Raw genomic sequence first — 21,596 nt, 5'->3', positions numbered from 1 at the left:
ACATATAGAGGGCAGGTTTCTCCGTCCCTGCCGCACCAGATTTCTGGTTCAGCATGCCATCGGGATTCTCCGTTTTGCCGGCTGGTCAATGGGGTTTCCCGTTGTGGGGCAGCCCCACGCCGTCGGGAAAAGGAGCATCCCGCCAGCGGAGAATTCAGCCCATAGGATTCCAAAAGAGCTCGACAGGATAAATGCTGAGAGGATGTTTCCCCTCAGGGGAGAGTCTGGGACCAGGGGGTGTAGTCTCAGAATAAAGGGGTGCCAATTTAAGACTGAGATGAGGACGAATATCTTCCCTCGGAGGGTTGTGAGTCTTTCTAACTCTTTGCCACAGAGAGCTGTAGGGGGGCAGAGTCCTTGTGTATATTAAAGGCTGAGATGGATAGATTCTTGATTAGTAAGGGAATCGAGGGTTACGGAGAAAGGGCAGTAAAGTGGAAGTAAGGAATGTCAGATCAACCATGATCCAACTGAATGGCCGAGCAGTCTTGAGGGCTCGTTTCTTCCTCTCACTCATAGATTATCATAGAATTTACAGTGCAGAAGGAGGCCATTCGGCCCATCGAGTCTGCACCGGCTCTTGGAAAAAGCACCCTACCCAAAGTCTACACCTCCACCCTATCCCCATAACCCAGCAACCCCACCCAACACTAAGGGCAATTTTGGACACTAAGGGCAATTTATTATGGCCAATCCACCTAACCTGCACATCTTTGGACTGTGGGAGGAAACCGGAGCACCCGGAGGAAACCCACGCACACACGGGGAGGATGTGCAGACTCCTCACAGACAGTGACCCAAGCCGGAATCGAACCTGGGACTCTGGAGCTGTGAAGCAATTGTGCTATCCACAAGGCTACCGTGCTGCCCCATGGCTACCGTGCTGCCACTCCTCTCTTTCTGCTGTTCAGCACGCTGTTGTCCTTACATATGGAAGCATCCCCCCCCCCGGAAGCCATCTCCATTTCTTTCCAGGCCCCCAATGGGATCGAAATAATCTGTGTGATGCTATGGCAAAATCCAGCAAACTTCACCTCGTCTGGGCAGCACGATGGCGCAGTGGTAGCACTGCAGCCTCACGGCGTCGAGGTCCCGGTTCGATCCCGGCTCTGGGTCACTGTCCGTGTGGAGTTTGCACATTCTCCCCGTGTTTGCGTGGGTTTTGCCCCCACAACCCAAAGATGTGCAAGGTAGATGGATTGGCCACGCTAAATTGCCCCTTAGTTGGAAAAAATGAATTGGGTACTCTAAATTTTTTTTTTAAACTTCACCTCATCTCACAAGCATGTGCACAATTTCGAAACACTTCATTTGTAATTAATCTTTGGGCTGTTACCAATACTGCAGCGAAGCAATATTCATTGCTTATCTCAGGTTGGCCTCAGGCTTCGAGCTTCAGTCAACTTTAGCGTGGAAATTGAATCCTGTGCAGTTCAAGCCAAGTGGGCAGCATCCCTTCCCTCAAGGAATTGGTCAACCAAACGGGTTTTTATGACAGTCGAGTCACCTCACAAATCCATTTTTAACCCTCTCCAGTCAGGTTTCCAACACAGCTCAGACACCCAAACAGTCACAATCAGAAGCACAAATTACATCCCCGTCGGCCATGACTGTGATGTCTTGTCCTTCCTCAGGCCTGAGCCTGTCTCTGCAGCCTTTGACTGTGTTCCCCACACCAGCCTTCTCCAACACGTTTGTTGTACAGCTGCATCATGCTTCCACCCTCATCTACATATTAAATGTTTGCGGTTCAGTTGTAACCGAGTAAGCCACCCTCTTCCTACTCACACAGCATTACCACTGGAGTCCCTCAAGGGTCTGTTCTTGGGCATGCCCCTCCTAACCACCCCCCCCCCCCCCCGCCCCAGTTCTCAGCCACATCTTCCCAAACAAGCCAACTTCTGCATGTATGCTGTCAACATTCCATTCCAATACTCTTCCTGCACCTAGTGATGCATTAAGGCAGACTTTCATCTGTTTCCATAGCTAGGAATTCCAGGATCAGGTCGCTCGTCTGTCGCTCGGGGGCTGATAACTTGAGGGTGCGCCGCTCCAAATCAAACATGGCAGTACAGGGAGCTCTCCCACTCTTACCACCAGCCATTGGCTTGTGTTGGAAGGATTTGCAGGTTTACTCACTCAACCTGTTTTGACCACGTTATAAACCCACCTTTTCCTTTGGCCATCAAGTCTTGGGTGGGACTCGAATCCGGAGCTTCTGGCTCAGAGGCAGCGATGCTACCCAGCGCCCCACAAAACCTCCACTTCAACTTTACCACTCTCTACTTCAACCCATCCGCTGCCTCTGTGTTGTCAAGCCGCCTGTCCAACATCCAGCATTGGATGAGCTAAATTTAGAGTCAGAAAATCGTTTGCAGCACAAAAGGAGGCCATTCCGTCCATCAAGTCCATGCCAGTTCCTCCGGAGCAATCCAGTCTGTCCTATTTCCGTCGCCCCGCACTCTATCCCCAAACTCTGCAAGTTTATTACCACTCACTGTATTAAAAAGTTCTTCCTCACATCTACCAAGTATCTCCGAACAAAAACGTTCAATCCATGTCCACTTGTCCTTTGTGCAGTCACCTCATGGAAACGGCTTTTCTTTCTCTACCTATAGGGAAGATGGTGGCCTCGTGGTAATGTAATTAAACTAGTAATCCATAGAGCTCGGGTTAATGGTTTGGGGACATGGGTTCAAATCCCAAGGCAGCTGGCAGGATTTGAATTCATTTAATAAAGCCAGTCTCAGTAATGGTGGCCATGAAACCAGCTTTGATTTGTGTAAAACTCCATCTGGTTCATAACACCTCCTAGGGAAGGAAACCTGGCGTACTTACCCGGTCTTCAGCAACGTGATCGACTCTGAACTGCCGCTCTGAAATGACCTCACAAACCACTGCGCTCTAGGGTAATTCGGAATGGGCAACAAGAGCTGACCCTGCCAGTGTTGCCCACATCCCATGAAAAAATTTAATAAAACCTGTCATAATCTCTTATTTTCCCTTTATAAATTTAGAGTACCCAATTCATTTCTTCCAATTAAGGGGCAATTTAGCGCGGCCAATCCACCTACCCTGCACATCTTTTGGGTTGTGGGGGCAAAACCCACGCAAACACGGGGAGAATGTGGAAACTCCACACGGACAGCGACCCAGAGCCGGGATCGAACCTGGGACCTCGGCACCGTGAGGTAACCGTGCTAACCACTTGCGCCACCATGCTGCCCAACCTGTCATAATCCTGTACATCTCTATCGCATCTCCCCTGATCTCCTATGTTCCAAGGAGAACATCTTCCCCAGCCCAACCTTGTAGCTCTCTCAGCCCTGGAACCATTCTGGTGAACCTCCTCTGCACCCTTGCAAAGATCCTCTCATCTTTCCTAAAGTTTGGTGACCAGAATTGGACACAATTCGCACCAGAACCTTGTAAATGTTCAACATAACTCCCCGGCTTTGGTATTCAACGCCTCTATTTATGAATATACAATATATCCTCATAACACTCGCGTCCCCCTGTCAAACGCACTACTAAAGATTCTGTCCATGGTCATTCTATCTGCGGCCAACCCATAGTGAAAATGACTATTCTGTTCGGTTTGGCGTTCTACCGGGATGGGATTGTAGCTCACAGCTTCCAGGTGGCTAATGCAGGACCATTTTTAGGTTGCCAAATCTTCTTTTATTAATGAATGTTGAATGTACATTGTTACTGTTGAAAGATACTCCAGTGAGTGAGACACTCGGGGGTGACACTGCATGGGGGCCATTACTATTTTGTAGGACAGAGTGTAGACTGTTACTGTCAAATGTTACACAATGTAGTTTATTACTCTCAGATAGTACAGCGTGCACATTATTACATCCAGTGTTAAAGAGTAGATTATTACTCACAGGTGGTACAGATTGTAAATTATTACTTCCAGGTGGTACAGAGTATGGAATGTTACTGTCAAGTGATACAGAGTGTAGATTATTACTCCCAGGTGGTACAGAGTATAAATTATTACTCCCAGTGGTACAGAGTAGATTATTACACCCAAGTGGTATAGAGTGTAGACTGTTACTGTCAGGTGGTAAAGAGTGTAGATTATTACTCGCAGGTAGTACAGAGTGTAGACTGTTACTGTCATGTGGTACAGAGTGTACATTATTACTCAGGTGGTACAGAGTGTAAACTGTTACCGTCAGGTGGTACAGAGTGTAGATTATTACACTCAGGTGGCACAGAGTGTGGACTGTTACTGTTGGGTGTTTCGGAGTGTAGATTATTACAACCAGGTGGTACTGAACGTCGATAATTACTCCCAGATGGTACAGAATGTGGACTTTTACTGTCAGGTGATACAGAGTGAAGATTATCTCCCTGTGCTGCGGTTCACTGCAGTCTTTCTCCATTTAAATAATATTCAGCTTCTTTATTCTTCCTATCAAAGTGCATAACTTCACAGTTTCCTACAATATTTTCCATCTACTAAGTTTTTTGTCTGTTCACCTAATCTGTCTATGTCTCTTTGTGGATTCTTTAGTCATCCTCCCCATTTTACTTCCCACCTATTTTTGTGCCATCTGCAAACTTGGCAATGGTAACTTGGGCAGCACGGTAGCACAAGTGGCTAGCACTGTGGCCTCACAGCACCAGGGTCCCAGGTTCGATTCCCCTCTAGGTCACTGTCTGTGCGGAGTCTGCACGTTCTCCCCGTGACTGCGTGGGTTTCCTCCGGGTGCTCTGGTTTCCTCCCACAGGCCAAAGACGTGCAGGTTAGGGGGATTGGCCATGATAAATTGCCTGTCGTGTCCAAAAAGTTTAGGAGGGGTTATTGGGTTACCGGGATAGGGTGGAAGTGAGGGCTTAAGTGGGTCGGTGCAGACTCGATGGGCCGAATGGCCTCCTTCTGCACTGTATGTTCTATGTCTATGTTGGTACATTCACTTCTCTCATTGAAGTCAGGAATATTGTATATTGTACGTTATTGTGGCTCCAGCACTGATAACCTGCGGCACTCCACTAGTTACAGGTTGCCATCCTGAAAATGCCCTTCTTATCCCAATTCCGTGTCTTCTATCAGTTAGCCAATCCTCTATCCATGCTAATTTACTACTCCCAACACCATGGGCTCTTTTCTTATTAATCAGCCATTTGTGTTGGACTTTATCAAATGCTTTTTGAAAATCCAAGTATATTACATCTACTGAACCCCCTTTATCTTTCCAACTCGTTATCACCTCAAAGAATTCTAAGAAATCTGTCAGGCAATGTTTGCCCTTCATGAAGTCATTCTGACTCTGATTATATTACGTATTTTGAAATGCTCTGCTATCAGATCCTTTATAATGGATGCTAACATTTTCCCAATGATAGATGTTCGGCGAACTGACCTATAGTTCTTTTTCCCCAATTAAAGGGCAATTTAGTGTGGCCAATCCACCTACCCTGCACATCTTTGGGTTGTGGGGGCGAAACCCACGCAAACACGGGGAGAATGTGCAAACTCCACACGGACAGTGACCCAGAGCGGGATCGAACCTGGGACCTCGGCGCCGTGAGGCAGCAGGGCTAACCCACTGCGCCACCGTGCTGCCCCTGACCTATAGTTAGCAGTTCCCTTTTTGAACAAGGGTGATACAATGGCAGTTTTCCAGAATTTAAGGGTGCTTGGAAAATTTCTACCAGTGCATCCAATATCTCTGTAGCTACTGTAGCTTTAATAACCTGGGATGCAACCCATCAGGTCTAGGAGACGTATCAGCCTTTAGCTCCATTAATTTCCCTAATGTTTACCCAGGTTATTGTAATTATTTCCTCCCCCACCTTTGCCCCTTGATTGTTCAGCATTTTTGGGGTCTTTCGCCATGAACACGGATACAAAGTATTTGTTTAACTCCTCCGCCTCTTCGTGGTTCGCATTATTATTTCCAGTCTCATTCTCTATCTGACACATAGTGTGGATTGTTACTCCCACTTGGTACGGAGTGCAGGCCATTATTGTGTTGTGGTACAGAGTGTAAGCTATTACATTTTGAGAATTCATTCCTGGCACGTGGGCGCACTGGCGAGGCCAGCATTTATTATACATCCATAATTGCCCTTGAGAATGTGGTGGTAGCCACCTCCTTAAACCGCTGCAGTCCATATGGTGCTGGTAAAACCTCAGTGCTGTTAGGGAGGGAGTTCAATCCCGGCCCCGGGTCACTGTCCATGTGGAGTTTGCACATTCTCCCCCTGTCTGTGTGGGTCTCACCCCCACAACCCAAAAAGATGTGCAGGCAGATGAATTGGCCACGCTAAATTGCACCTTAATTGGGGAAAAAAGAGAGAATTTATTTTTTACAACTTTTGGTAATGGTTTGATATAACCAGATGGCTTACTCAGCAACCTGGAATGTCACTTGCCAACCGCATTTCCATGGATCTGGATTCACATATAGGGCAGTCTGGGTAGGGACAGCAGATTCCCTTCCCTACAGCACTTTATTCAACCAGATGCCATGGCTTTGCCTCTGTAAGTTGTTCGCCGTAAGGCAGCACGGTGGCGCAGTGGGTTAGCCCTGCTGCCTTACGGTGCCACGGTCCCAGGTTTGATCTCGGCTCTGGGTCACTATCTATGTGGAGTTTGCACATTCTCCCCGTGTTTGCGTGGGTTTCGCCCCCACAGCCCAAAGATATGCAGGGTAGTTGGATTGGCCACGCTAAATTGCCCCTTAATTGGAAAAAATGAATTGGGTACTCTTAAATTTAAAAAAAAAAGTTGTTCGCCATACTATTGGTGTAATCGTATGTCTATTTTCGAAATTGTCTCCTGGTGTCAAGGGTGACTTTCTGCTTGCCTGACGGAGCTCACTTTTCTAATAGGTGTTCAGGTGCACACGGAATGGCAGTCAGCATTCAGAGACAAGCAGGTACAACAGGCTCTCCTCTCCAACCTAGCACTACTCGCCTTCTTCATTCTGCAACATAGCGTCATGGCTACGGAGACAGTGAGGAGATGGACACAAGCCTGCTTCGGGGTCCTCCAGCGATCTGTCTATGTGTTCTTCACAGCTGCCTTTCTCCAGGTGGGATAAGAAAGACAGAAGTCAATCAACGTGGTAACAGGAATCAGAACTTCTAACGCTAATTATAAGCCAAGGGTGCATGGCGGCGCAGTGGTTAGCACTGCTGCCTATGGCACTGAGGACCCGGCTTCAATCCCGGCCCTGGGTCACTGTCTGTGTGGAGTTTGCACATTCTCCCCGTGTCTGTGGGTTTCACCCCCACAACCCAAAGATGTGCAGGGTAGGTGGATTGGCCACGCTAAATTGCCCCTTAATTGGAAAAAAAAATTGGGCACTCTTTAAAAAAAAATGTTTAAACTAATTACAAGCTGTGCACAAGGCTCAGTATTGCAGAGTGTTGACACAGGACTATCACACGGTCCCATATCAAAGTGTTGACACTGGAATATCACACAGTCCCATATCAGAGTGTTCGACACTGGAATATCACACTGTCCCATATCAGAGTGTTAGACACTGGAATATCACACTGTCCCATATCAGTGTTAGACACTGGAATATCACACTGTCCCACATCAATGTTAGACACTGGAATGTCACACTGTCCCATACCAGAGGTAGCATTTGGGCAGCACGGTAGCACAAGTGGATAGCACTGTGGCTTCACAGCGCCAGGGTCCCAGGTTAGATTCCCCGCTGGGTCACTGTCTGTGCAGAGTCTGCACGTTCTCCCTGTGTCTGCGTGGGTTTCCTCCGGGGGCTCCGGTTTCCTCCCACAGTCCAAAGACGTTAAGGGTTCGGTGGATTGGCCATGACAAATTGCCCTTAGTGTCCAAAAAGGTTCGGAGGGGTTATTGGGTTATGGGGATAGGGCAGAAGTGAGGGCTTAAGTGGATCGGTGCAGACTCGATGGGCCGAATGGCTTGCTTCTGCACTGTATGTTCTATGTTTTGTGTTGTTCAGAGTGTTAGACACTGGAATATCACACTGTCCCATATAACAGTGCAGTAAGAAGTCTTACAACACCAGGTTAAAGTCCAACAGGTTTGTTTCGATATCACTAGCTTTCGGAGCACTGCTCCTTCCTCACCTAAGGAAGGAGCAGCGCTCCGAAAGCTAGTGATATTGAAACAAACCTGTTGGACTTTAACCTGGTGTTGTAAGACTTCTTACTGTGCTCACCCCAGTGCAACGCCGGCGTCTCCACATCATGGCTACCACATAAGAGTGTTAGACACTGGAATATCACACAGTCCCATATCAGTGTTAGACACTGGAATATCACACTGTCCCATATCAGAGTGTTAGACACAGGAATATCACACTGTCCCACATCAGAGTGCTAGACACTGGAATATCACACTGTCCCATATCAGTGTTAGACACTGGAATATCACACTGTCCCATATCAGTGTTAGACACTGGAATATCACACTGTCCCATATAAGAGTGTGATGCAGACACTTGAACACAGTCTCAATTCAAAATGCTGTATTGACATTAAGAATTGCTCTCTCCTGTAATAGTGATTATTAAAGAGGAAACTGATATAGATAGTATGTCTCCCTATACTTCCCTCCCCTCTCTCTGTACCTCTCTTCCGCTCCTGAATGCCTCCTCTTCTCCATGTATCCATCTCCCTGTGTGTATGTCCCTTCTCCCTCAATCTTTCTCCCTCCATGTATTTCTCTCCCCTCTCCGTCTATCCCATCTCCCGCTATCTCTATCCCCTCTGTGTGTACCTCTCCTCTCCCTCCACCTGTCTCTGTCCGGATCCTCTTTTTTTCCTCTCGTGTGTACTTCTCCAGTCTGAGTGATTGTCATCTTTCTCTGGTTACTAATACTGCATTCTGTTCCTCCCCCACCCCCCTTGCGCTTTTGTCTCCCCGCATGAATGGTTCGCTCCTCCCACAGTAGCAATACAGTTTTCTCTTTCTCTCTGTCTGTCAGTCTCTCCAGTCTTTCATCTCTTGCACCTTCTCCACACTCAATGGTCATCTTCTGCCTTTTGTTGAAGAGACTGCCTTCTCCATCTCTCTATCAATCTTTTGTGTTGCCGTTTGGCACCTCTCCAGTTTAAGTGGTTCTCCTCTTTCCCCAGCTGCTGATGCACTACTGGCAACCCACCCATGCTGCCCCCTTCCTGTGGAATGTGTCCCGAGAGCCCTGGATTACCTGCTTTCCATTGGTCTGTTTCATCATTCACGTCATCGCCTGGCTGATCATCTTCAGCATTGTCCTCATCTTCGACTACGCTGAGCTCATGGGTCTCAAGCAGGTGAGTTTCAGGCTCCTATCCAAGTGGGAGGCTGTCACTTTTGTGCATCTGTAGGACCTCAATTCAGCAGAAACCTTTGTTCTGGATAAGGTTCAAGAAATGCAATGCAGGGCAGCACGGTGGCACCGTGGGTTAGCCCTGCCGACTCACGGCGCTGAGGCCCAGGTTCAATCCCGGCTCTGGGTCACTGTCCGTGTGGAGTTTGCACATTCTCCCAGTGTTTGCGTAGGTTTCGCCCCCACAACCCATAGATATGCAGGGTAGGTGAATTGGCCACGCTAAATTGCCCTTTAATTAGGAAAAATGAATTGGGCACTCTAAAAAATTTTTTTTAAATGCAATGCAGGGGGGAGAGAGAGAGAAACAGGAGCAAAGTTAGACTGAGTAGGGAGAGACAATAGAAGGAAACAGAGATAGAACTAAAAGTATAAAGTAAAATTGGAAGCCAGAGGAAACGAGGGCTAGCAGCAAATAGGACCGTGCTACAAAAAACTATCTGTAAAAATGTTAGAAAGACAAGTCTAAAGACACAAACTGGGGCAGCATGGTGGTGCAGTGCTTAGCACTACAGGATCATGGCGTCGAGGTCCCAGGTTCAAATCCCGGCTCTGGGTCACCGTCCATGTGGAGTTTGCACATTCTCCCCGTGTTTGCGTGGGTTTCGCCACCACAATGGAAAAATGTGCAGGGTCGGTGGATTGGCCATACTAAATTGCCCCTTAATTGGACAAATGAATGGGTAGTCTAAATTTTTTTTAAAATAAAGACACAAAATGCATGGAGCATTCAAATTGATAAATTGACAGCACAAAATGATATAAACAGGTACATTATGATTGCAATTATGGAGACATAGCTGCAGGGTGACCAAGGCTGGGAACTAAATATGTAAAGGTATTTGATATTTAGGAAGGACAGGCAAAAAGAGAAAGGCGTTGTTAGTTAAGTTTGAAGTCAGTGTTAAACTTAGGTCAGAAACAACTGTGCTAAATTAAACAACAAGGGGCTGGTTTAGCACAGGGCTAAATCGTTGGCTTTGAAAGCAGGCCCAGCAGCACGGTTCAATTCCCGTACCAGCCTCCCCGAACAGGCGCCGGAATGTGGCAACTAGGGGCTTTTCACAGTAACTTCATTTGAAGCCTACTTGTGACAATAAGCGATTTTCATTTCATTTCATTTCAAGACTATTTATAAAGAAATAGTAGTGTTGGCTGGAATAGACTGAAAAAGGATTTTAGCAGAAAAGACCGTTGATCAGCAATGACAGACATTTCTGAAACTAGTTCAGTGAGGAAGAACGATTCTGAGGGGGGTAAATCAACCATAGTTAACTAAGGAAGTTAAGCAGAGTATTGAACTGATAGTGTGTCAAAGGTTAGTGGTGAGCTGGAGGATTGGGGAAGCTTTAAAAATCAACAAAACATGACCAAAATAATAATAAAAGAGAAGATAAACTATGAGGGTAAACTAGAAAGTAATATCAAAACAAAGAGTAAAACTTGTTTAAGTACATAAACAGGAAGAGAGAGGCCAAAGTGAACATAGGTCAATTTAGCATGGCCAATCCACCTAACCTGCACATCTTTGGACTGTGAGAGGCATACGGAGGACCCGGAGGAAACCCACGCAGACACGGGGCAAACATGCAGACTCCGCACAGACAGTGACCCAAGCGGGAATCGAACCTAGGACCCTGGCGCTGTGAAGTCACAGTGCGAACCACTATGCTACCGTGCTGCTCTACTGGCACTTGGAATATTGTGCACAATTCTGGTCGCCACCCTACCAGAAGGATGTGGAGGCTTTGGAGAGGGTGCATTGGAGGTTTATCAGGGTGTTGCCTGGTCTGGAGGATGTTAGCTATGCGGAGAGGCTGAATAGATTTGGACTGTTTTCATTAGAACGACGGAGGTTGACGGGTGGCCTGATAGAGGTCTAATATTATGAGGGGCATGGATAGAGTGGATGCGCAGGCAGTCTTTCTCAGGGTGGAGGGGTCAGTCACCAGGGGGCATAGGTTTAAGATCCGTGGGGCAAAGTTTAGAGGAGATGTGCAAGGCAGGTTTTTTACACCGAGGGTGGTGAGTGCTTGGAACGCGTTGCCAAGGGAGGCTGTGGAAGCAGATACATTAAGGGCATTCAAAAGGCATCTTGAGAAACACATGGATAGGATGGATATAGAGGGATACGGCACAAGGCAGTGCTGAGGGTTTTGGCTAAGGTTGGTATCATGACTGGTACAGGCTGGAAGGGCCTGTTCCTGTGCTGTATTGTTCTTTGTTCTTTGTTAGAGTGAGGCCGAGGAAATTATAATGGGGAACCAGGAAATGGAAGAGGAGTTAAACAAATACTTTGCATCAGTCTTCACGGTGAAACACACTAATAACATTCCAACGGGTGAGGGGCAGGAAACAAATATAGCAACTTATCACTAGAGAAAACGTCCAAGGGAAACTAATGGGGCTAAAGGCCGATGTGTCCCCTGTTTGCTCCTAGAATATTAAATAAAATAGCTACAGAGATAGTGGATCCAATGGACTGACAGTAATCTTCCAAGAATCTTTAAATTCTGGAAAAGTCCCAGGAAATTGGAAAACTGCCAATGTAACACTTATGCTGAGCGAGACAAAAAACAGGTAACTATAGGCCAGTTAGCTTAACATCTGTCATTGGGAAAATGTTTTTTTTTCATTCACAGGATGTGGGCGTCGCTGGTTAGGCCAGCATTTATTGCCCGTCCCTAGTAGCCTTTCAGAAGGTGTTGGTGAGTTAGAGTCCATTCTAAAGGATGTAATAGCAGAGCATTTAGAAATAATATAATCAAGCAGAGTTAGCATGGCTTCATGAAGGAAAAATCATGTCTGACAAACTTTATTAGAATTCTTTCAGGTGGTAACGTTCAGGTTAGATCAATTGGAACTAATCAATGTAACATTCTTGGATTTCCAACAAGCATTCAATAAGAGCCGCACAAAAGGCTGCTTAATAAGATAAGAGCCCCTGGTGTTGGGGTAGTATATTAGCAAGGGTAGAGGATTGGCTAACTGTTCGTAGACAGATTGTGGATAACAGGGCATTTTCAGGATGGCAACCTGTAACTAGTGAAGTGCCCCAGGGAACTGTTCTGGAGCCACAATTATGTATTATATTACAATAATACAATATTAATGTCCAGGGCGTGAGAAGTGAATGTACTATTTTCAAGTATGCGGATGACACAAAATAGTTGGGAAGGCAATTGATGAGGATAACACAAAGTGTCTGGAGAGCGATATGAACAGGATAGAGGGGCAAGCACTTGAAAAATGGAATATATTCTGAAGACAATGTGTGGGTCGGAGTGGATTCAGTGTCCGAGACTCGGTCAGAGTGCATTCAGTGTCTCAGACTCGGTCAGAGTGGATTCAGTGTCTCAGACTCGGTCAGAGTGGATTCAGTGTCTCAGACTCGGTCAGAGTGGATTCAGTGTCTCAGACTCGGTCAGAGTGGATTCAGTGTCTCAGACTCGGTCAGAGTGGATTCAGTGTCTCAGACTCGGTCAGAGTGGATTCAGTGTCTCAGACTCGGTCAGAGTGGATTCAGTGTCTCAGACTCGGTCAGAGTGGATTCAGTGTCTCAGACTCGGTCAGAGTGGATTCAGTGTCTCAGACTCGGTCAGAGTGGATTCAGTGTCTCAGACTCGGTCAGAGTGGATTCAGTGTCTCAGACTCGGTCAGAGTGGATTCAGTGTCTCAGACTCGGTCAGAGCGGATTCAGCTTCCGAGACTCTGTCAGAGCGGATTCAGTGTCCGAGACTCGGTCAGAGTGGATTCAGTGTCTCAGACTCGGTCAGAGTGGATTCATTGTCTGAGACTCGGTCAGATGGATTCAGTGTCCGAGACTCGGTCAAAGTGGACTCATGTCTCAGACTCGGTCAGAGCGGATTCAGTGTCCGAGACTCGGTCAGAGTGGATTCAGTGTCTCAGACTCGGTCAGAGTGGATTCAGTGTCTCAGACTCGGTCAGAGTGGATTCAGTGTCTCAGACTCGGTCAGAGTGGATTCAGTGTCCGAGACTCGGTCAGAGCGGATTCAGTGTCCGAGACTCGGTCAGAGTGGATTCAGTGTCCGAGACTCGGTCTAAGTGGATTCAGTGTCCGAGACTCTGTCAGAGCGGATTCTGTGTCCGAGACTCGGTCAGAGTAGATTCCGTTTCCCAGACTCTGTCAGAGCGGATTCAGTGTCTCAGACTCGGTCAGAGCGGATTCAGTGTCTCAGACTCGGTCAGAGCGGATTCAGTGTCCGAGACTCGGTCAGAGCGGATTCAGTGTCTCAGACTCGGTCAGAGCGGATTCAGTGTCCGAGACTCGGTCAGAGCGGATTCAGTGTCTCAGACTCGGTCAGAGCGGATTCAGTGTCTCAGACTCGGTCAGAGCGGATTCAGTGTCCGAGTCTCTGTCAGAGTGGATTCAGTGTCCGAGACGCGGTCTAAGTGGACTCAGTGTACGAGACTCTGTCAGAGCGGATTCTGTGTCCGAGACTCGGTCAGAGTAGATTCCGTTTCCCAGACTCTGTCAGAGTGGATTTAATAAGTCTGCAATCGGCTCAGCCATGATCATATTGTCTAGCAGGGCAGGCTGAATGGGCAGAATGGCCGTCTTATGTTCACATTTATTGATCTCATGCTAATGACAATGGAATCGTAGAACTTTACAGCAAGAGGGAGGCGACTGGGCCCATCTCACCCATAACCTACTCTCAAAGAGTTATATCCATTTAGTATCAAACCCCTCCCCTTTCACCCAGAATTTTTAGCTTGTCAATCATTTATCCGTTTTCCTGTAAATAACTATAAGGCGGTTTGCTTCCACTGCCTTTTCTGGTAGTGTTGTGTGTCCTAATGACTCTCTACATGATTAAAAATAAAAATAAGTTTAACATCAGTACATTTGGCACTGATCAGAAATTCATGCTGTGGCATTCCAGCTCACGGTCCAGTGAAAAGTACATTTCCTGACCCAGTGCGTCAAAGCCGCTCATGAGGTTTGAGGTCTTCTATCGCATCTCTGCCAGTTACTTAGTTCTAACGAAAAGAACCCTGGCTGGGCAAGTTCACCCGAAACAATTTCTCAACTGGAAAGAGCATTATAGTTGATGGAAAGCTGAGAGACGATGGGCAGTAGAATGTCCAAAAACAGAGGGAGTGGTGGACTAATGTTATTTTAGCCCAAAAGCCAATGGGGATTATTTGTGCTCTGGCCTTACACCCTGTTCTATATTATTCTGCAAACGTTGATATTATACCGCCGTCTGACTCTGTTGATACTGAATGATTCCCTCCCTGCTGCCCCCAGGTGTATTACTGCTGTCTCGCTCTTGGGGACCCCATGGTACTGAAATCGCAGAAGGCCCAGCGTTTGTACTGCCACCTGCGCCACCCAGTCTTCCTGGAGTTCCTGGTCATCCTGTGGGTGCTGCCCAGCCTGTCCCTCGACCGCCTTCTGTTGTCCACCACCCTCACCCTCTACATGATCTGCGGCCACAGCCTGGACCAGCAGGACTACCGCTACCTGCGCTCACAGCTCAACAAGAAGTTTGAGATCTTCTCTCGGGAGGAGAGTGCCTTCAGCCACATCGCTGCTCGCAACGGCGTTGGAGAGCACACCAAGCATCAGGAGTAGCCACCCGAGCTGGGGCCTAGCCGAGGACCTTCCAGATCAGCTGCCGCTTTACAACAGCACTGTCTCTCGTCATCGCACAGTGCCCTGGGGAACTGTAACCCTGGCTGTGGATAAATATGTTGTTTTTTTAACAAGAACTTGAGATATATTTCAAATTTGCTAATTTGGTCAGCATTGGAGACATGCACACCTTCCTTCTCTGTGGTAATCCAGATGTCACATTCGGGTATCACAAATGTCAGATATAGGGCAATGCTCCATTTATTCTGCCTCAACAAAGTGCCTTTGCTCCAACCTCAAAACAACCCCCTCACCCTCTTGCACCCCCTATACATCACCACTGTATCACATTCCCATGCCACACTGTGGACTGCCTGGAGTGAAATTGACAAATCTGTTCCGATCGACGTTTTAAGCTTCCTACTGCACCAATGCCTCACTTCTCATTTCCAATATATTGTGTTCCATTTTGAATACATTGCGTTCCGTATCCAAAATGTCGTGTTCCATTGCCAGCTGTCCCGTGGCGTTCTGCAAATGTTAACTACCACACTGCGGGCAATTTCTGTTTTAAAGCTCCATTCCTTTTTCTAACATTTTTAAAAATAAATTTAAAGTAACCAATTCATTTTTCCCAATTAAGTGGCAACTTAGCGTGACCAGTCCACCTACCCTCCACATCTTTGGGTTGTGGGGGCGGAACCCATGCAAACACGGGGAGAATGTGCAAACTCCACACGGACAGTGACCCAGAGCCGGGATCGAACCTGGGACCTCGGCGCCGTGAGGCAACAATGCTAACCACTGCGCCGCCGTGCTGCCCGAAAAGTTCCATTCCTAGTAGGCATGGCATTACAGTGTCTTAAATAAATTACACGCACAGTCCTGATGGCCAGCCAGGAGAGAGTGATTTCAGCCCTTCCGAGTGAGGCACCTTTAAATCGGAACATTCTCACAAAATGAATGTTTGGGGTGTCTGGGAGAAGTCGAACACAGTCAGAGAGTCCGGTGATTTAGGATAAATGTAACTGTCCTCCAATTCTGCCAGGACTTTGACCAGAGCAGTCGGTGAACCAGTGACGACTGTGGCGACTGCACATCAAATTGAATTTGTGAAGTCCCAAGTCATGGAAGGGGACAGTGTACGGAGAATTCAATTCCACTCAAAGTGATGTAAAATTGCATGTTTGCAATTCTTTTATATCATTTCTTTTTAATTTTTTGTAAGAAAAATGCTGATATTTTGAAAAATAAATGATTGCTTTGAGATGGCGCCTCATCATGTCGAAGTGCCTGAAATTGCTTCAGTTAGTGAATTAACTACTGGAGTGCAAAGGCACTGTTGGTAAATGTATATTAAAGGGATGTACAGTTTTTGTTTGCCGAGGATGCTTGAATAATGTGCTGTCTAATTTCACCGAGAATTCTGTAGAATTTGGCAGTCAGAGAAACTTTACCAAGAGCCCCGTTTGAGGACTAAGAAATAAAGTGGAGAAGGCTTTTTTACTTTGCAGATTAAGATTGAGCAGGTTTCTGAGGTTGCGAGAAAATCACAAATGTAACATAGGAAATGGAGGAGGCCATTCAGTCCCCCGAAATATTCAATGAGATCATGGCTGATATGTGACTTGACTTCCTACACCCACCTTTGCCCCGTATTCCTTTATGTCTTTGGTTAGCACAAATCTATCAATCTCAGTTTTATGATTGATAACTGGCCTGGCATTAATCACAATTTACAGGAGAGTTGAAAACTTCTACCACCTTTTGTACGCACAAGTTCTGATAACTTTACTGACAGACAGTCTTGGCTCTGACTTCTGTCCACGTTCCCCTAGTCCTGGACTCTTCAACACAGCGGAATAGTTACTCTGTCTAACTTCTCATTTCCCCTGAATATCTTGTAAGATTATCATTGGGTTCCTCCGTTTTTCATTTACTAATTACTCCCCCACTTCAGTCACAGTCCCACTTGACTGCAGCCCACAGAGACACCTGAATCTTTCTGAGAGACGGTGCCAATTTTTCCAGTGAAATATTCCGCAGTAAAACGGATCACTCCTGGCTATTATTCTACGTTGGGAAACCGCAGGTTTGGAGCATCTACTCAGTTAGCGGGGGATGAAAAGATCAGTCGGTCCATCAAGCCTGCTTCCCAATGATTGCTAAATATGGTGTTTTAACAGAGAAAATGTACTCCAAGGTCCTTCACATTAGTGTTATCAACCTCCACCTTCCTCCACCTGCAGACATGTCACCTTCTTTGGAAAGAGGCAAATCCAAAATCAAAACGAGAAACTTTCCTTTCCAACCCCCTCTCTCGCCATCAAAACCAGCCCCACAACCCAAAAAGATGTGCAGCTTAGGTCACGTTAAATTTCCCCAGAATCGGGGGGAAAAAGAATTGGGTACTCTAAAAAATTTTTTTTACTGATACTTGCCTTCAACACAATATAATCTCGGTCCCAATCAAGAACCGCTCCAGTTCACTCCTGAACACCTGCAGTTGAGCGGCTGCAGGGTCCTCCTTTCTGGGAGGACCCTGCTGTGGAGCAACCTTTGAACTTTCAAGGTTAATCTGTCTCAGGCCTCCGAGGACCCATGTGAGGACGCTAATGCTTTCAGGAACAGAGCCCTGTCAGAACACTGCCTTCAAAGGTAACCCAACTTCAACAAACGGTCACCGCATGATGCTAGCTGGGCCCCAGTACCTAGCATCTCTAACCTCCCCAGCTCGGTTTTGGCGGGTGGCAAAGGACGTCAGTAAAATATCCGTCAAAATACCATTGCAGCCTAGCCTCACTGTGTGGCACCCAGTGATGGAAGCTTCCCTCCAGTCACCTTCAACTCGTCCCTTCTGTTATGGAACTATTGTTTAAGAGTGTCAACTGTAGCTCTCCTCTCCAAGTTCTGAGTTCAAGTCCCACTCCAGGGCTTGAGTTCAAAAATCCAGGCTGACACTCCAATGCAGTACTGAGGGGAGAGCTGCACTGTCCAAGGTACAGTTTTTCAGATGAGACCAAGGCTCTGTCTATCTGCTCGGGTGGATGTAAGCGATTCCATGGTACTATTTTGAAGAAGAGTAGGGAAGTTCCCCATGGGTGGCGCCATGGCCAACATTCATCCCTCAATCAAAATCACAAAAATCTGATTATCCGGTCATTATCACGCTGTTGTTTGTGAGAGTTCACTGCACACATACTGGCTGACACATTTCCTGCATTGTAGCAGTGACCACATGGCTGTAAAGCACTTTGAAACATGCAGTGGTCATGAAAGGTTCTCAATAAATGTAAAATCATTATTCCTGCTTTAGCAATGAACCCTCAGCGCATCATATCACTTTAAGGATTTTGCTTCAATTTGTAAGACTGTCACCTCCCCTCGTAGTTTTGAAGTGTTTTCACAGTACCCTATGAGATTCTACCTCTTAACACATTCCCAGCCAGCTTGTTGCTTTGAGTGACGAGCATGATCTACCGGCTGAGTTATGCCCGCAACGCAGCCGGGAGATCACTCTCTTCTGGGATCTATCCGGTTTGCAGCGCCTCACATTCGCGAGATGTCACGGTGTGAATCCCACCCATTGTGTGCGGTTACTTTTTGACATTGCATATTAGAGTGAGACATCTAGTCTCACTCTAATATTCACTCCCACGATCTACCCAAGGCGATGGGACCTAACCCCCTCCTCGCCTTGGAGATCTTGGGCAAGTGCTGGTCTCCACAAATGGGGGCCAGATGGAATGGCACTCATGGTGGTCTCCCAGGGGATCAGAGACTCCCGGATGCTTGCCCTCTGGGTAGGATGGCACCCTGAGGGTGCCCAGGTGGCTGCTGCCAGTTGGCAGGGGCCCCCCAAGCTGATATTTTTCCCGTGCTGCAGATCTGGCCTGGGAGTACCCATTGTGGGGAGGCCTGAGGACCCCCTTATAAGTGAGTTGGGGCTCTGGGGGGGATTTCGGGGTCGCGTCAGGTCAAGAGATCGGGACGCCATCCATCTCCTGCACTGAGGAGTTCCGGCGAACAGAGCTCCTCAGTGCAGCTAATGGCACTAAATGCCACGTCGTTGGGGCATTCCCCGCTGAGGCACATATCTATCCAAATGTCAATTTAATAGCATGCTGTTTCCAAGCACCAGGAAACAACCGGCTAAACATCCTCGCTACAGGACTCTGTTCTCATTTTGGTAGCTCATACCCTTTATATTCATTGACTCTCTTGTAATGTCCAAAGGTGGGAAGATCAACTGGATTGAAACCCTGTTTATTGACCAATGTACAGATCTGAGAGCCCTCACATTTTTTCTGTGAAAAACCAGGAATAGTGAATACATACCTCTTTAAGGAAATTGAGTCATTGCAATTCTGTCGTGCCTTCCACAGGCTTTGGACTTCCCAAAGCCCTTTATACACTCAGTGAATTTACATTTGCACAGCGGCCAACCTGCATGCAAGCAGCAAGGTCCCACAGACAGCAAAGTGATAACGACCGAATAACCTGATATTTTGAGACAACAGTATTGGCCAGGTCCTCAGATCCCCTGATCTTACTCGAAATACTACCACGAGATGGTCCCTCGGTTTAACATTTTGCCTGACACACTGCAAACGTGACTGCGGCAGGAATGTTGGCCAAGGTTCTGTGCTCGAGCCTGTGGTTTGGGATTTGAACCGGCAACATTGAGGCGAGTGTGCAACCACGGAGTCATAGGGAACATCTCTGAAGTATCTGTTGTTACAGAGGGCGGGAGCGATGATAGGATAGCTTTCCTGTTTCTCCTTAACTCTCAATGGGGGGCTGGATTTTACATGCCCTAGTAGACATTTTCTTGGAAGTGGGGGCACGTAAAATAGGGCAATTTCCGACTTCCGGGTGCGGCGATGACCAGCTGAGTCGCACGTTTCGGCAGCTCCCTGTGAAACGGACTTTTGGGCTCTTGATAGGAGCCCCAACGGCAATTTTGATGGCTAAAAACACTGTGCGGTAAACCAGAAGGGAATCCCCCCTGGATACGGATGGAAAAAGGAGGAGAAAGTGGCCAGATTGCAGTGGATCCTTTAGAACAGCGGCAAGGAAGGCAAGCAAAAACCAAGATGGCGTCGGAAGGTGGCAGTTTAACATGGGGCCCTGAACAACAAGAGTTCTTGAAATGCTGTGTGGAAGAGATCAAAAAGGAAATGAAGAAAGAGCTGTTGGCCCCGCTACTACAGGCGATCGAAGGGTTAAAGGAGGAACAAAAGACCCAGGAGCGGGAGCTTCGGGTCGTGAAGGCAAAGGCTGCCGAGAATGAGGACGACATACAGGGCCTGGTGGTGAAGACGGAGACGCAGGAGGCACATCAGAAACGATGTGTGGAAAGGTTGGAGGCACTGGAAAACAACGCAAGGAGGAACAACCTGAGGATTCTTGGTCTTCCTGAAGGTCTGGAGGGAGCGGACATCGGGGCATATGTGAGCACGATGCTGCACTCGTTAATGGGAGCGGAGGCCCCGGCGGGTCCGTTGGAGGTGGAGGGAGCATACCGAGTGATGGCGCGAGGACCGAGAGCAGGAGAAATTCCCAGAGCCATAGTGGTGAGATTCCTCCGTTTTAAGGATAGAGAAATGGTCCTTAGATGGGCGAAGAAAACTCGGAGCAGTAAATGGGAGAACGCGGTGATCCGCGTTTATCAAGACTGGAGTGCGGAGGTGGCGAGAAGGAGGGCGAGCTTTAATCGGGCCAAGGCGGTGCCTCATAAAAAGAAGATAAAATTTGGAATGCTGCAACCGGCAAGACTGTGGGTCACATATCGAGGGAGGCACCACTACTTTGAGACGGCGGATGAAGCGTGGACTTTTATTGTGGAAGAAAAACTGGAATGAGCGGGTTATTAAAAAGAACGTTCGAACAAAGTGGTGGGGCGAATGTGGGGGGCAAAGAGGGGTTTTATGTACTAATCCTGCGATGTGGTAACTTTTCTCTCTCCCACAGGTGGTGATGGGGGGAGGTGGAAGAGATGGGGCGTTGGCCATTGGGGGCGGGGCCAAGGTAGAAGCGCGGGCTTGGTTCCCGCGCTATGATAATCATGGCGGGAATAGAGAAGCAGGAAGGAGGGGGCGTCGCACGGTGCGAGCCGAGGTCACGGGGGGAAGCCGAGGTCAGCCAGAGTTTGCTGACTTCTGGGAGCAACATGGGGGGAGTACTTACGCTAGCGGGGGATCTAGCGGGGGGGGGGGTGGGAGGGGGGAATTACTGGGTTGCTGCTGCTGGGGAGAGGGGGGAGCTGGTATGGGAGAGGATGGGCGGGGGGGCACCGCCTGGGGGAGATACAGCTGCGTGGGAACCGGGTGAGGAGCTGGAAAAAGGTGATGGCTAATCGACAAGGGGGGGGGTAGGAAGCCCCCCAACTCGGCTGATCACGTGGAACGTGAGAGGGCTGAACGGGCCGATAAAGAGGGCACGGGTACTCGCACACCTTAAGAAACTTAAGGCAGATGTGGTTATGTTACAGGAAACGCACCTGAAACTGATAGACCAGGTTAGGCTACGCAAAGGATGGGTGGGGCAGGTGTTCCATTCGGGGCTAGATGCGAAAAACAGGGGGGTGGCTATATTAGTGGGGAAGCGGGTAATGTTCGAGGCAAAGACTATAGTGGCGGATAACGGGGGCAGATACGGGATGG

At 47.8% G+C, this 21,596-nt stretch overlaps 1 protein-coding gene across 1 annotated transcript in view; it reads left to right on the top strand.

Annotated features, from left to right (window-relative positions):
• The window catches only part of LOC140390317 (nurim-like), a 28,929-nt gene extending 12,624 nt beyond the window's left edge, over nt 1–16,305 (top strand). The window contains exons 2-4 of the mRNA XM_072475372.1: nt 6,853–7,055; nt 9,097–9,273; nt 14,605–16,305. Coding sequence (XP_072331473.1) covers nt 6,853–7,055; nt 9,097–9,273; nt 14,605–14,931 — 707 coding nt within the window. The 3' untranslated portion in view covers nt 14,932–16,305. The remainder of the gene's footprint in view (nt 1–6,852; nt 7,056–9,096; nt 9,274–14,604) is intronic.
• Nucleotides 16,306–21,596: the final 5,291 nt, after the last annotated feature.

This window comes from Scyliorhinus torazame, chromosome 14, assembly GCF_047496885.1.
Source record: "Scyliorhinus torazame isolate Kashiwa2021f chromosome 14, sScyTor2.1, whole genome shotgun sequence".
In the NCBI taxonomy this organism is placed as follows: domain Eukaryota; kingdom Metazoa; phylum Chordata; class Chondrichthyes; order Carcharhiniformes; family Scyliorhinidae; genus Scyliorhinus; species Scyliorhinus torazame.
Note: the sequence above shows the minus strand (reverse complement) of the source record. Positions and strands in the feature narration are given on the sequence as shown.